The sequence below is a fragment of the Tympanuchus pallidicinctus genome, unplaced genomic scaffold, assembly GCF_026119805.1.
Source record: "Tympanuchus pallidicinctus isolate F22 unplaced genomic scaffold, pur_lepc_1.0 scaffold16, whole genome shotgun sequence".
Classification (NCBI taxonomy): Eukaryota; Metazoa; Chordata; class Aves; order Galliformes; family Phasianidae; genus Tympanuchus; species Tympanuchus pallidicinctus.
In genome coordinates, this window is record NW_026294679.1 from 24101721 (window position 1) to 24114267 (window position 12547).

Consider the following 12547-nt stretch of genomic DNA (forward strand, 5'->3'; position numbering starts at 1 on the left):
TCTTTTTGGTTCATTAAGGGCAGGAATGCTGACAAAGCAGCAAATACTGCAGAGAGAACCTCCTCTTTTCCATATGGCACCTGCAAGAAAAGAGGCACATGGGTGCTTGGAAGGGAGGAAAGGGATGATAGTGTAACCTGGGGTGGTGGAGAAGCTAGTCCTATCTGTGAGACATCCAAACTCCCTGTACCTGTTCTGTGAGGATGTGCTGTCCTTTGGGTGCAAGTCTGTGGACAGGAGACATCCATCATTACAACATCTGTGCACTTAAACCACTTTTCCTGTGATTAATTTTTTCAGTACAGGGATTAGTTGGTGCCGTGAGAGTTTGGAGTCAGACATATTTCAAGAAGACCTTTAGCCTTACAAATTTTCCTTGCTTAGATTAGTTTTTCCTCTCCAGTTCTTGCTCTTCCCATGAAAGAGCTCTTCCCATGGCACAACAGCACCTCCATAGACAGCAAGGCACACCTTATAGCTCAGGCCCTGAGTGAGAAACAGGCAGTTTGCTGGTTCAGGGGAACAAAGCAGCATACAGCCTCCAGAAGGGTAGGAGAGCATGGTTATTTCTTACATTTCTGGCTGTAAACCCCTTCCAGGAAACCCTCGCCATCTATGTGAAGCTGAATCAGTCTCCATTTGAAGTAACTCTGTTTTCACCAGTTCCCCAAGCTGCAGGTGGTAAGTCACCGTATGTCCTCCCTCATCTCTCTCATCCTTTTTGTCTGCAGGAGAGATCACGACGACATCCTTACTGGACCGGGAGGCCAAATCTGAATACATCCTCATTGTTAGAGCAGTGGATGGGGGTGTGGGTCACCATCAGAAGACAGGCATTGCCATGGTGAGCATGGCCCCAGGGCCCCTTGCTTGGAGGGCACGTGGAGCACACTGTAGTGTCTGCCCATCACTCCGGGCTGCTTCCCGCTGCAGAATGACTCTTCAGAGTGGGAGGACCTGGAAATCAGGCTCCCTTTCCTAGCAAGTCATTTGTCACAGAGCCACTTGACCTTCCTGTGCTTTGTGTGTCCATCCCTTGGCACGGGCACAGCTGCAGGTACCCGTTCCTCCCACAGCATGGCTCCCTTTATTAGTGCTTCTCAAGAAAATACTTGGTCAGAGAGCTTGCAGGAGCACTTAGCTGTTCCTGATGACTGCTATTCACACACTGCCTGCATCAAGGATTTCCAACTGCTTTTTGATTCTTGGGCTCCTTGGAAGGTACTAGCAGAGGTGCAGGCAAATTGAATCCTCCTGGCAATGGCTTTGCCTCACCCCTCACTGGCCTACCATCATTTGAAACCTTTTCATGGAAGTCTTCGGAAATATGAGGCCAGAAGCCAAGGATCCATTTCCTGTGGCCTAATGTTGGTTGGAAGGTTTAATGCCTTTGGGTCCTCTCTCTCCTGGGATGCTTTGTTGGGTTGCAGAAGAGATGTCCCATGCAACAGCAAAGTACTGTAGTAGTGCCAAAGAGCTCCCCAGAATAACTGTCATTGGTACTGAGGTTCATTGGAAGGTGTGGGATCCAGAAAGGCTGTAACTAGAAGTTGCAGCCCCGGCTAGGCAAATGCACAGCTTGCGGGGTGGTGGGGTCCTATTTGGAGCTGCAGATGAGAGGATGTTCTGTCAGTAGCTTCACTGAAAGGCCAAAAAAAAAAAAAAAAAAAAAGGATTTCTGTAACACATTGCAATTAGAACAAAAAAAATCCACCCAGGTCCTCACATGGACCTGCCAGCAGCTGAGCCTGTTTTCTCCTGCAGGTGAACATCACGCTGCTGGACATCAATGACAACTACCCCACCTGGAAGGATGCGCCCTACTTTATCAACCTGGTGGAAATGACCCCCCCGAATTCAGACGTCACCACGGTACGTGTGCAGAGAGGCAGCTTCAGGCAGCCTTCTCCCACCTGCTCAGCCTTCCTCCCTTATGCCTGCAGTAAGCCTTACAGAAGTTGGTTCAAAAGGTTCCTCCTTGCTGCCCATCCCATGCGTTCCTCCTCTCCACTGGGATTCTTTATTGTTTTAGCAATTGTGTGGGTTTTGGCCAAGTTCTCCTTTTCTTAGCCTCGCTTGCGACCTCCTTCAAGGACCTCTCTGAAAGACATTGATTTACAGCCTTTCAAATCCCGCTGGTGAAATAAAAGAGAAGGAGAGCAAGAGGCTTGCACTCCATCACACTGGGAGAAAAATGACGGGCACGAAACAGAAAATAAATGAGAGGAAAGTGAGGAGAATCCACAAAACTGTTTAACAGGGAAGGCTGCAAGAGAAAGCTGGCGCAAAAAGGAAGAAAGGTTCAGCAGGAGAGCAGGAGGTGGCAAGGTTTGCAGCGGTGACTCACAGCCCCCAGCCCCACTTTGGGAGGACCTGTGTGGGTTCCACCATGCTTCTCCCACACTTCTCCTCCAGAGAGAGGCAGGTAGCTTCTGTAGAAGCTGAGAAGTCCTCTTGCATCACCATCCAAATTAGTTGCTGGGAAAGTAATTGCTGTGCAATCCATAGGATGGAAATTCAGCTGGAACAGAAAGAGCCAGGGAAGATACAAGTGAAGTTGTTCTGGGCTTTGAGTATATGTAAATGCCCCCTGTAATTAAAAACATTACAGGAAGCACTAAATGTCCAGGAGAGGAGAACACCACCAGTGGAGGCTCGGCCACTATAACAGACAGCAGTGAATCTCCACCTGGGATACTCTTGCTTTTACTCCCGTCTCTCAGCTCCATTTGTTGCCATTTCAGGTGGTGGCTGTAGATCCGGACCTGGGAGAGAACGGCACAGTGGTGTACAGCATCCGCCCCCCCAACAAGTTCTACAGCCTCAACAGCACCTCTGGCAAGATCCGCACCTCCGGCGTCCAGCTGGACCGTGAGAACCCCAACCCACAGGAGGCTGAGCTGATGCGGAGGATTGTGGTGTCGGTCACCGACTGTAAGCTGGAGTCATGGGAGGACATCAGTGTTTGATTCAGGGGGTGGAGCCAGCTGGTCTTTGAGACCTGGCACTTGAGCCTGAGGCATGCTGCAGAGCTGGGGCCACCACCTTACTGGGCACACACAGAAAGGGGTGGGCATGAGCTTCCTCTTCCAGAGGCTGGAAGAGGACAGCAACACTGCTGCCTGTATGCAATGTATGCTTAGGCTTCATAGGTCTATTGTAGTTTAGGGATGCTTTTAAAGCTGAGGCTGTGGAGCTTGTAGGGCTGGCAAGATGTCATGGCTGTAGGCCGCCATCAGTAGCTAGGGAAGCCAGCTGAGCAGGTAAGGGAGATAGAGCTGGTCACCTGATTATGTTTTGGGGTGTTGGTTTTTTTTTTGAATTTTCTGAGAACAGTATTTTACAGAGTCATTTTCAGGAAAAGAAAAAAGGTTAATTAGGATAAATTCCCCGCTGTCCAGCTGGTGTCCTGGAAGCACATTTAGCCTTAATTCTGCCCCTTCCTGAGTTTGTGCTGTAACATCCCATCCAAGCTGGCATAAGGAAAGGTATAAGGACAGATGTATGCTGCTACTGTCATCAGCCACGTGTACGGCCAGACCCTGCATGCTTCCAGGGAGAGTTTTCTCTGCTTGGGGACAATGCATTCTCCCAAGGGGCTGTAGGCATTAACCTTGGCCCCCATCCTATTCCTGCAGGTGGGCGGCCACCCCTGCGAGCCACGAGCAGTGCCACAGTGTTTGTCAACCTGCTGGATCTGAATGACAATGATCCCACTTTCCAAAACTTGCCCTTCGTCGCTGAGATATCTGAGGGTCTTCCTGCTGGCACCTCTGTTTTCCAGGTGAGCTCATCCCACCAGTGTTGGAGAATGTCATCATTTCCACTATGAATGGAGATGTCCATGGGAACCTGTGTTGTCTTTACACAGCATGGTACCCGCAAGGAGAATAACTTGAAGCTCTGTTGTTTCAACCTGAGGTTTCTGGGAACAGAGCTTGGGGTTTTGTCACTCAGGAGATGATTGGAGTCACTGTGCTTACCCCTCCCTCCATCCTATCCACATCAGGTGCTGGCCATCGATCTGGATGAGGGCCCCAACGGGTGGGTGACGTATCGCATGCAGGTGGGGATGCCCCGTATGGACTTCCTCATCAACAGCACCAGCGGGCTCATCATCTCCACTACCGTGCTGGACCGGGAGAGGATCGCTGAGTACTACCTGCGTGTGGTGGCCAGCGATGCTGGCACGCCCTCCAAGAGCTCCACCAGCACCCTCACTGTTAAAGGTGGGCACATCAGGTCCTCTCCAGTCCCCAGATGTCTGAATTTCCATAGGCAGCAAGGGATTCTACAGGGTCCTCAGAACAGCCAGGGGTATTCTGGGGAGATGGGCAGCAGAAGGAGGGCAGCCCTGAGGGCACTCATCTCCATTCCCTCTTGCAGTGCTGGATGTGAACGATGAGAGCCCCACCTTCTTCCCAGCCATCTACAACGTGTCATTGCCTGAGAATGTGGCCAGGGACTTCAAAGTGGTCCGACTCAACTGCACAGATGCCGACGTGGGACTGAATGCTGAGCTCAGCTACTTCATCACAGGTACAGCTGCTGACCCTATCTCACTCAGCTGGGGAGCTTTCCATGCTGACGATGTTTTTCCAGACTGCCTTGTAGGGGGATCTGGGTGTCTTTTCCAAGGATGCTTTCCATTCTGGCCATCAGCATAGGGAGCAGGTACACATTCTGGGAAAGGTACAGCTTTTGGGACACAATGCCAACATGATGAGAGAAAGATTGTTTGAGTCTCGCCAGTGCTCATCGTCAGTGCTGCCGATCCCAAAACTTGTGTGGTATCGCCCTCTGCTGCACGGCCCTGCTCTAGCTCCCCTCTTGGCTCCCGCTGGGCTGGAATTCAGGAACCCTTAGCCCTAAATACACCCTGTCATTAAACTCACGAGATGCAGCATCTGCATAATTTATCTCAGGGCCTCCCGCAGCACCACATATCCAGGGGCTGCATCTGGTCTCTGTTGATTTTCACCCATGAAACTGCACTGGTGACAACAACATTCTGGTCCCTGTCCTTTGCTGCAGGTGGGAACCAGGATGGCAAATTCAGCGTCGGCTTCAGGGATGGGGTGGTCAGGACAGTCGTGAGCCTGGACAGGGAGACGGTGGCATCGTATGCACTGATCCTGGAGGCCATCGGTGAGAGCTCCTCCCTGTTTCTGTGAAAGCTTTGAGCTGCTTGTGTTTGATTTGGGCATCCCACAGCTGCTTTTGTGGACAGCCACTTCATCCCTTGTCTGGTCCCATCCCAGGGCTTTCCTTTCTCAATCTGTCCCAGCACTGCAGCATTGCTTCCATGCTGCTGGGCTTCTGCTCAGTGGTTGCCAATTCATCCCAAGCCACCTGGCATAGGCAGAGGGCACCAAATGCATCTTGTCCATCATCCCTAGAGCTTTGGAGTGATGTGCCTGCCTGCAGAAGGCTTCGACGTCCCTCCTGAGCAGAAAAAAAAAGTAGCCTGCTCAGAAATTTTGGGATCACAGCCCTACAGGTTCCATGTTGATGCAGAAGGGATGCTGCCCCATGCTTACCCCCTACCTCTAGCCCCCCACCCCCCTGTGTGAAGAGCCAGGGATGACCAAACCCCAGCACTGCTTTCTCCCCCACAGACAACGGCCCCACCGGGAACCGCCGCACTGGGACCGCCACTGTTTATGTCACTGTCCTGGATGTCAATGATAACCGGCCCATCTTCCTTCAGAGCAGCTATGAAGCTAGTGTACCTGAGGACATCCCAGCTGCCAGCAGCATCGTGCAGGCACGTGACTTCTCAACACCAGTCTGTTCCCTGTGAATGCATGGTGAGAGTGTCAGGGAGAAAAAAGCAAGGACAGGGAGCCTCATGGGACTTAAGTAAGAAATTCACTCCGCTTATTCGTAAGATGAGAAAAGCACTTGTGCTTGTGAGGCCCCTTGGGTGGTTGTCTCCCAGAAGGAACTGAGGGCAGGGATTTCCAGGATTGAATTGGAAGGGACCTCAAAGCCCATCTGGCCCCAGTTCCTGCCATGGATTGGTTGCCCCCACCAGATCAGGGCTCCATCCATCATCTTGGGCACCTCCAGAGATGGAGCACCCACAGCCAGTAGGTGCCAGTGCACTCACCGCCCTCTGTGTTGGTTCTGAGAGAGCTGTGGGTCTGCTTGTGTTTTCCCCATCCCAGGGTAGGAGGGCTTGGGTAGGCAGAAGCCAGGTCAAATGTGCAAAAAAAAAAGGTTTCCAAAGGCACTAGCTAAATGTTTTTAATTGCTGATCGGAAACTATGAGGTGGAGGTGAGCAGGGTGGAAAGCAAGATACTGCGTCAGAGCAGAGAAGCATCTCTCACTGGCTGTGTGACGCAGGACGAAACCACGGCCAGCAAATGGCACAAGAGCTGTGTGGCCCAGAAGTTGAGAGCTGCACCCTAGGCTCACGCATCTGGGGCCATGGTGGTACCCGTGACCCCGGGTACCCTGATGGACCCAACTGTCCCTAGGAGGAGGCCCTTGCTGTAGCAGGATGACCAAAGCTGCCCTCATTCTGGCATTTGCTAAGCACACACTGTTTGACTTAGTGACTTGAGGTTCATTAGGGTAATTTCTTCGGGGATTTTTTCACTCACCTGGGGGTGGCTCGGATCCCTATGGGGAAGCATATCCTTGGGCAGAGAGCTGCACTGTCGCATGGGGACACCAGAGGGGACCGTTGTGCTAGGTTTCCCAGGAGCTCCGTGTCACTTGCACAGTGCATAGTAGCCCAGAGCTGCTCAGCTGGATAGGCCACCCAGTGCACTCAGGAAGAAGCAAACTCCTATTTGGACTCTCAGCTTGTAATGCAGAGATGATGAGGGCAGGGTAACCCGCTTCGCCTCGCAGATGACAGCTGGGCAGGGTGGAAGGATCTGCAAGCTTCACCTCTGCTTTTCTTTCCTCATGAAGGTGAAAGCTACAGATGCAGACGAGGGCGTGAATGGGAGAGTGTGGTACAGGATCGTTAAGGGTAAGGCCAGGTTCACATGGGCACTCCACTCCAGAGGCCGGCAACACCTGCATGACCACTCTGCCTTCCTCACCCCCAGGGAATGAGCACAGCAACTTTCGGATCAACCCCAGCAGTGGGCTGCTGATGCGTGGCGTGCGGCCCCTGGACCGTGAACAGAACTCCTCTCACGTCCTGGAGGTGGAAGCCTACAACACAGAGCATGGCCCCATGAGGAGCTCCGTGCGGGTACGTGCCCGGCATAAGGCAGCTTGTAGGGATGCTGCATCAGACAACTGTAATTTCCAGCCCTCGCTGAGCAGAGGCAGGCGTGCAGGAAGCCCAAGAGACCTGGAAACGCTGACGGAAAGTCTCTGTGGGTGGAGAAGAAGAGGTTTTGGGTTTTTTGTTTTTTCTTTTTTTCCTGTGACATTTGGGTGCGCTCAGGCTGCATGCTGAAAACCACACAGTCAAGCATCTATTTAATTAAGAGAGGACTAATGTAATCATCTTCAGCAGTGATACAGCAACTTCCTTCCTTCAGGAGGGTTTCCCATGAACCCTGATCTGCCACCCCATCCCTCCAGTCCGATCGCCTTTATTTTTAGAACTACCAATCTGTTGGGGGGCTCCAGCAGAGTGTTATGTGCCCACAGCCCCCATAGGAAAGCAGGAGGAGAAAGGCTGTCCCTGGGGGAAGGTGGGAAAATACAGCCTGACCCGCGGGCTGTGAGGTTTGCACAGTTCACATGGAGCCATCGGCGCTCCCACACTGCAGGGTTTCCAGCAGTGAGATTTGGGGCTGAGGATTCCAAAGAGGGATTAAGACTGAGCTGTACCTGCCTGTCACCAGGGAAGGATGGATCCCTCATAACACTGCTCCAGTGCAGCAGATGAATGCCAGAAAATGCATTTAGAATCATTCAGATTGGAAAAGCCCTCTCAGGTATCAGTGCTCTTTTGGAGGATAAATGTGTCCTAATATCCAACCTGAACCTCCCCTGGCACAACCTGAGGCTGTCACCTCTCATCCTATCACTGTTACCTGGGAGCAGAAGCCAACTCCCACCTCATCACCACCTCCTTTCAGGAGCTTTAGAGTGGGATGAGGTCTCCCCTGCACCTCCTCTTCTCCAGGCTGACCCATTCCAGCTCTCTCAGCTGCTCCCCATAAGACACATGCTCCGGATCTCTAACAGCTTCACTGCCCTTCTCTGGATGTGCTCCAGGTCCTCCATGCATGCAAGGCCATCCTTGTACATGCAAACAGATGACAAGCGTTAGCAGCAATGAGACATCTTGGGAACATATTTGTGATCTGAGACGAGTTTTCAGTGCTGTTAGCTGCTGCCATGCTGCTGCTATCCTCTTGGGACTGCAGAGGATGGGTTCCACCACAGGAGGAAAGGAATACATGGATTTAGTGCTCCTCCCAATTCATGACCCACATTTGCATTTCTCTGCGAAAGCTCGGGGGGTTCAGGCCATCAAAACAGCAGTCAGCAGCCATTCCCATTGGCTGAGTTCTCTCTCATGTTCTTGGGGCCTGCAGGTGATCGTGTACGTGGAGGATGTGAACGACGAGGTGCCAGTGTTCACCCAGCGGCAGTACAACCGCCTGGGGCTGCGTGAGACGGCCGGCATTGGCACCTCAGTGGCCGTGGTGCGGGCCACGGACAGGGACACAGGTAGGGTCTGGCTGGGCTGCAGCCCTGTGGGCTGGGCTTGGTGTCCTGCCTCATTGGGATGCTGAGTGCCATGGTTGTGCTCTTCCCCAGGGAACGGCGGCTTGGTCAGCTACCAAATCCTGTCGGGCGCCGAAGGGAAGTTTGAGATTGATGAGAGCACAGGTCTCATCACCACCATCGACTACCTGGACTATGAGACCAAGACGAGCTACCTGATGAACGTCTCAGCCACAGACCAGGCTCCACCCAACAACCAGGGCTTCTGCAGCGTGTACGTCAGCCTGCTGAATGAGCTGGATGAGGCTGTGCAATTCTCCAACAGCAGCTATGAGGCTGTCATCATGGAGAACATCCCGCTGGGATCCGAGGTGCTCCGTGTCCAGGCCCGCTCCATCGACAACCTCAACCAGATCACCTACAAGTTTGATCCCAACACCAACGCCCAGGCACTCTCTCTCTTCAAAATCAACGGCATCACTGTAAGCAGGCGCGGTGCTGTCCTTTGGGCTGGGCTGTCCCCAGTGCCTTGGGGCTGCTGGGAGGACATGACTCTTGGCCATTGGCAGGGGGTGATCACGGTGAAAGGCCAAGTGGATCGGGAGAAGGGAGATTTCTACACCTTGACGGTGGTGGCCGATGACGGAGGGCCAAAGGTGGACTCCACGGTGGTGAGTGGCTCCTCTCCCCTCCCTTGGCCAGGTTATCACACAGGTTTTTCATAATGCTGTAATCATGTTGGCTCTTTTTGTGCAAGATCTGCTGGGTCTGGCAGACCCATTTCCAGCCCAAAAAACAGGTTCTAAAAACCCAGATATGGGGGAAATCCTGCATTTGCATAAGCACAGACAGCTGAGTTTTAGCTTCTGTGTGTCACAGGATCAGACTTCTCATAACACATAAAACAAAACAAAAGAAAACAAAACAAAAGACATTAAAACACAGTCCTGTAGACTTTACAGATCACTTACCAAAATACACCGGTTCTCAGGTAGGTAAAACTTGGCTGGGGGAGCTTGAAATACTTTGCAGTGCTGAAGGGCAGCGTTATATTTGGCAGTTTCAGGGGCAGCTGAGTGGGGTGATTTGCATCTCCCTGCCGCAGAGGGTGGCTCTGTGGGCAGGGATAAAAGTGTGCTGGTTTGGGCCAGGTGGGCCCCACAGGAGTTTCAGAGCTGGAGGCATGCTCTGCATTCCAAGACCCCATATCTTGGGGCACCTGCTGCCTCTGAAGGCAGTGCTGGAGGAAAGAGGTGGCGAGGGGAGACCCTGCCCTGGTGGGCTGGGATGCTCCATATCCTACTAACTTGTTTTTTTGTTGTTTTCTCTGCTTCTCCTCCCACAGAAGGTAAGCACATGTGCCACACCACCATCACTGTCGGTGGCAGGACCTGTCCCAAGCACCAAGCTGCAGGTGGCATCTGCAGAGGAGCAGCTGCAGAATTCACCAGGCTCTCCCTGAATCTGATTCACCAACAACCACAGCAGCTCCATTCAGCCTCGCCACACCTGTGGCCGAAGGAAGCCATAAATAGAGTCCCGGGAACAGAACTGCTCTTCCTCTCCCACTCATGCAGATCTTCAATTGCAAAAGGCGATGAGAGCATTTCCTCCAATTAATGGTGGCTAAAGTAGCCCACTCCCTTGTCGCCTCCAGGATGGAAAATCCAGCAAGCTCGAAAGCATGATCTCTCTGGGTTTCTCCTGCTCTGCTGCCAAGGGTGAACCCACACCTCTAGCCTGCAGTATCTGTGTGCATTCCCCCATGTACCCCATGGGGACAAGACCCCAAATGTTTTGCTGGCACTTTTGGGGGATGGAGGTGCAAGGACTGAGGGCTTTCTGGGGGTCTTACCGGGGGGTCTCAATTCTGCCATGCCCACAGGTGACCATCACGGTCCTGGATGAGAATGACAACAGCCCACAGTTCGATATCACCTCCGATTCATCCGTCAGCGTTCCAGAGGACAGCGCGGTGGGCAGGAGGGTGGCTGTGGTCCTGGCTCGTGACCCTGACGCAGGCAGCAATGGGCAGGTGAGACAGTGCATCCTCCCCCAGCACCACTCCAGCCCCTTCCCCTGCCCTGTGTCCCCTTCATGCCAAGCATTGCATGAAGGCTGTGGGTGAGGCCGGGGGAGTTTGCTTCGGGGTGGCTGAATACCCCTGACACACACCACACTACGCCTTTGAAGATGCTCTGAGACATCCCAAGGTGCTGCTGGGTTTACTCCAGTAGGGGATCTCCGAGTCACATCAGCTGCTGATGATTTTCCTCTGTCTGCTGGCCGCTTCCAGGTGACATTCTCACTGACAGCAGGGAATGTGGGGCAGGCGTTTGAGATCCGCACCACTAACAACACCTATGGAGAGGTGCTCGTGGCTCGGCCGCTGGACCGGGAGCTGCTCGATCACTACACCCTGCGGGTGAGCCGAGCCCTGCCATGCTCCCCTGCCCTTTGTGCTTAGAAATGGCATTTTGGAGAAAAATTGCCTACCACCACAGATCCAAGCTTCGGATGGTGGCGTGCCCCCCCGGAGGAAAGAGCACACCCTGCGGGTCACCATCCTTGACGTCAACGACAACCCGCCCGTCATCGATAGTCCCTTTGGCTACAATGTGAGCGTGAGTGAGGTGAGCACCCGAGGTGAGGTGGCTCTGAGGGAGCTGGATAATTAAGCAATAAAACACAACCAGGCATGAAAAAAAGACAACTTATTTCCTGCAGGTTTAATTCCTGGGCCATGGGTTCTCCATTTGAGGGTGAAAAATGAAATATAAGTGATAGTCAGTGACACTCGGATGCGTGGGAGTGCTGCTCGTGATGAATAGTTTCGCATTAACATTATTGCCCTGTTAGGATTTCCTTATCTCTGTAATGCATGGTTGAAGCTGGTCGAAGAACAGAATTTCTCTTTTGATTTCCCCTGTAATGGGTCCATCTAGCAATAATTAGCTGAGCTCTGAGTGCATTACACAGCCTCCACCTTCAGGTTTTACACTTAAAGAGCCCAGATAGTGCCAAATGCATGGCTGGAAACTCAAGGGCTTCATCCCAACACGCTGGCCGAGGTGTACAGCCTCTGCTTTGCTGGGTGCCGGGATGAAGTTTGGAGCCTAGAGCAGCACAGTGCCTGGGAAATCCCACTTTATATTAGAATGATGTTACCAATATCATGAATGATGTCTTTTCTATGTCGTATCGTGCCTCTTTGTGTGTACACCTGCAGAACGTCGGTGGGGGCACAGCAGTGGTCCAGGTGCGCGCCACCGACCGGGATGCCGGCCTCAACAGCGTCCTGTCCTACTACATTACCCGCGGGAACGAGGATCTCACCTTCCGCATGGACCGAGTCACCGGCGAGATCGCTACACGGCCCTCCCCACCAGACCGTGAGCGGCAGAGCTCCTACTGCCTGCTGGTCACTGTGGAGGACGAGGGCAACCCCTCACTGTCGGTGAGCCGCTGGGGTGCGGGTCTGGGGGCTGAGCACCGGGATGCTGCATGGGGATGGATACAGGAGGGGGTGGATGCGAAGTTCTGTGGTGATGCTTTGACGGTTTGGCCATACGTTAGCGTGTTGCTTCAGGTTGTGCTTTGGAGTCCATCCTTGGCACATGTGATGCCTTGGACCCTTTCTGGTTGCTTTGAGGTGTTTTCAGAGGTGCCGCCTCATCACTGCTTTCAGCACATGCCCTCGATTGTGTCTCATGCGCTGTGTTTCATACCCCCAACTCTGCTCTGAAGTGGTTTAAGCAGAAGTTCTGAGCTCTTTCATATCTCAGCTGAAAACTCCAAGCATCCCCATGGGCAAGCAGGGGTTGTCCTGCCCACCGGCTCACACCAAAACAGAGAATTGTCTCAGGATGCTGAACCCAGCATGATGCAGGAACGAAC

At 52.9% G+C, this 12547-nt stretch overlaps 1 protein-coding gene across 2 annotated transcripts in view; it reads left to right on the forward strand.

Annotated features, from left to right (window-relative positions):
• Positions 1-12547, forward strand: part of CDH23 (cadherin related 23) — a 128426-nt gene that overhangs the window by 90320 nt on the left and 25559 nt on the right. Inside the window, exons 20-37 of one of the 2 annotated variants that reach the window (XM_052676613.1) lie at positions 732-844; positions 1765-1872; positions 2745-2934; positions 3639-3784; positions 4010-4229; positions 4387-4539; positions 5035-5148; positions 5619-5767; positions 6926-6986; positions 7066-7214; positions 8518-8653; positions 8744-9132; positions 9220-9321; positions 9996-9998; positions 10536-10685; positions 10947-11075; positions 11155-11283; positions 11880-12107. In XM_052676613.1, the coding sequence (XP_052532573.1) occupies positions 732-844; positions 1765-1872; positions 2745-2934; positions 3639-3784; positions 4010-4229; positions 4387-4539; positions 5035-5148; positions 5619-5767; positions 6926-6986; positions 7066-7214; positions 8518-8653; positions 8744-9132; positions 9220-9321; positions 9996-9998; positions 10536-10685; positions 10947-11075; positions 11155-11283; positions 11880-12107 (2669 nt within the window). Of the gene's footprint in view, positions 1-731; positions 845-1764; positions 1873-2744; positions 2935-3638; positions 3785-4009; positions 4230-4386; positions 4540-5034; positions 5149-5618; positions 5768-6925; positions 6987-7065; positions 7215-8517; positions 8654-8743; positions 9133-9219; positions 9322-9995; positions 9999-10161; positions 10686-10946; positions 11076-11154; positions 11284-11879; positions 12108-12547 lie in introns of those variants that run through there. The other variant, XM_052676612.1, reaches the window with a different exon arrangement.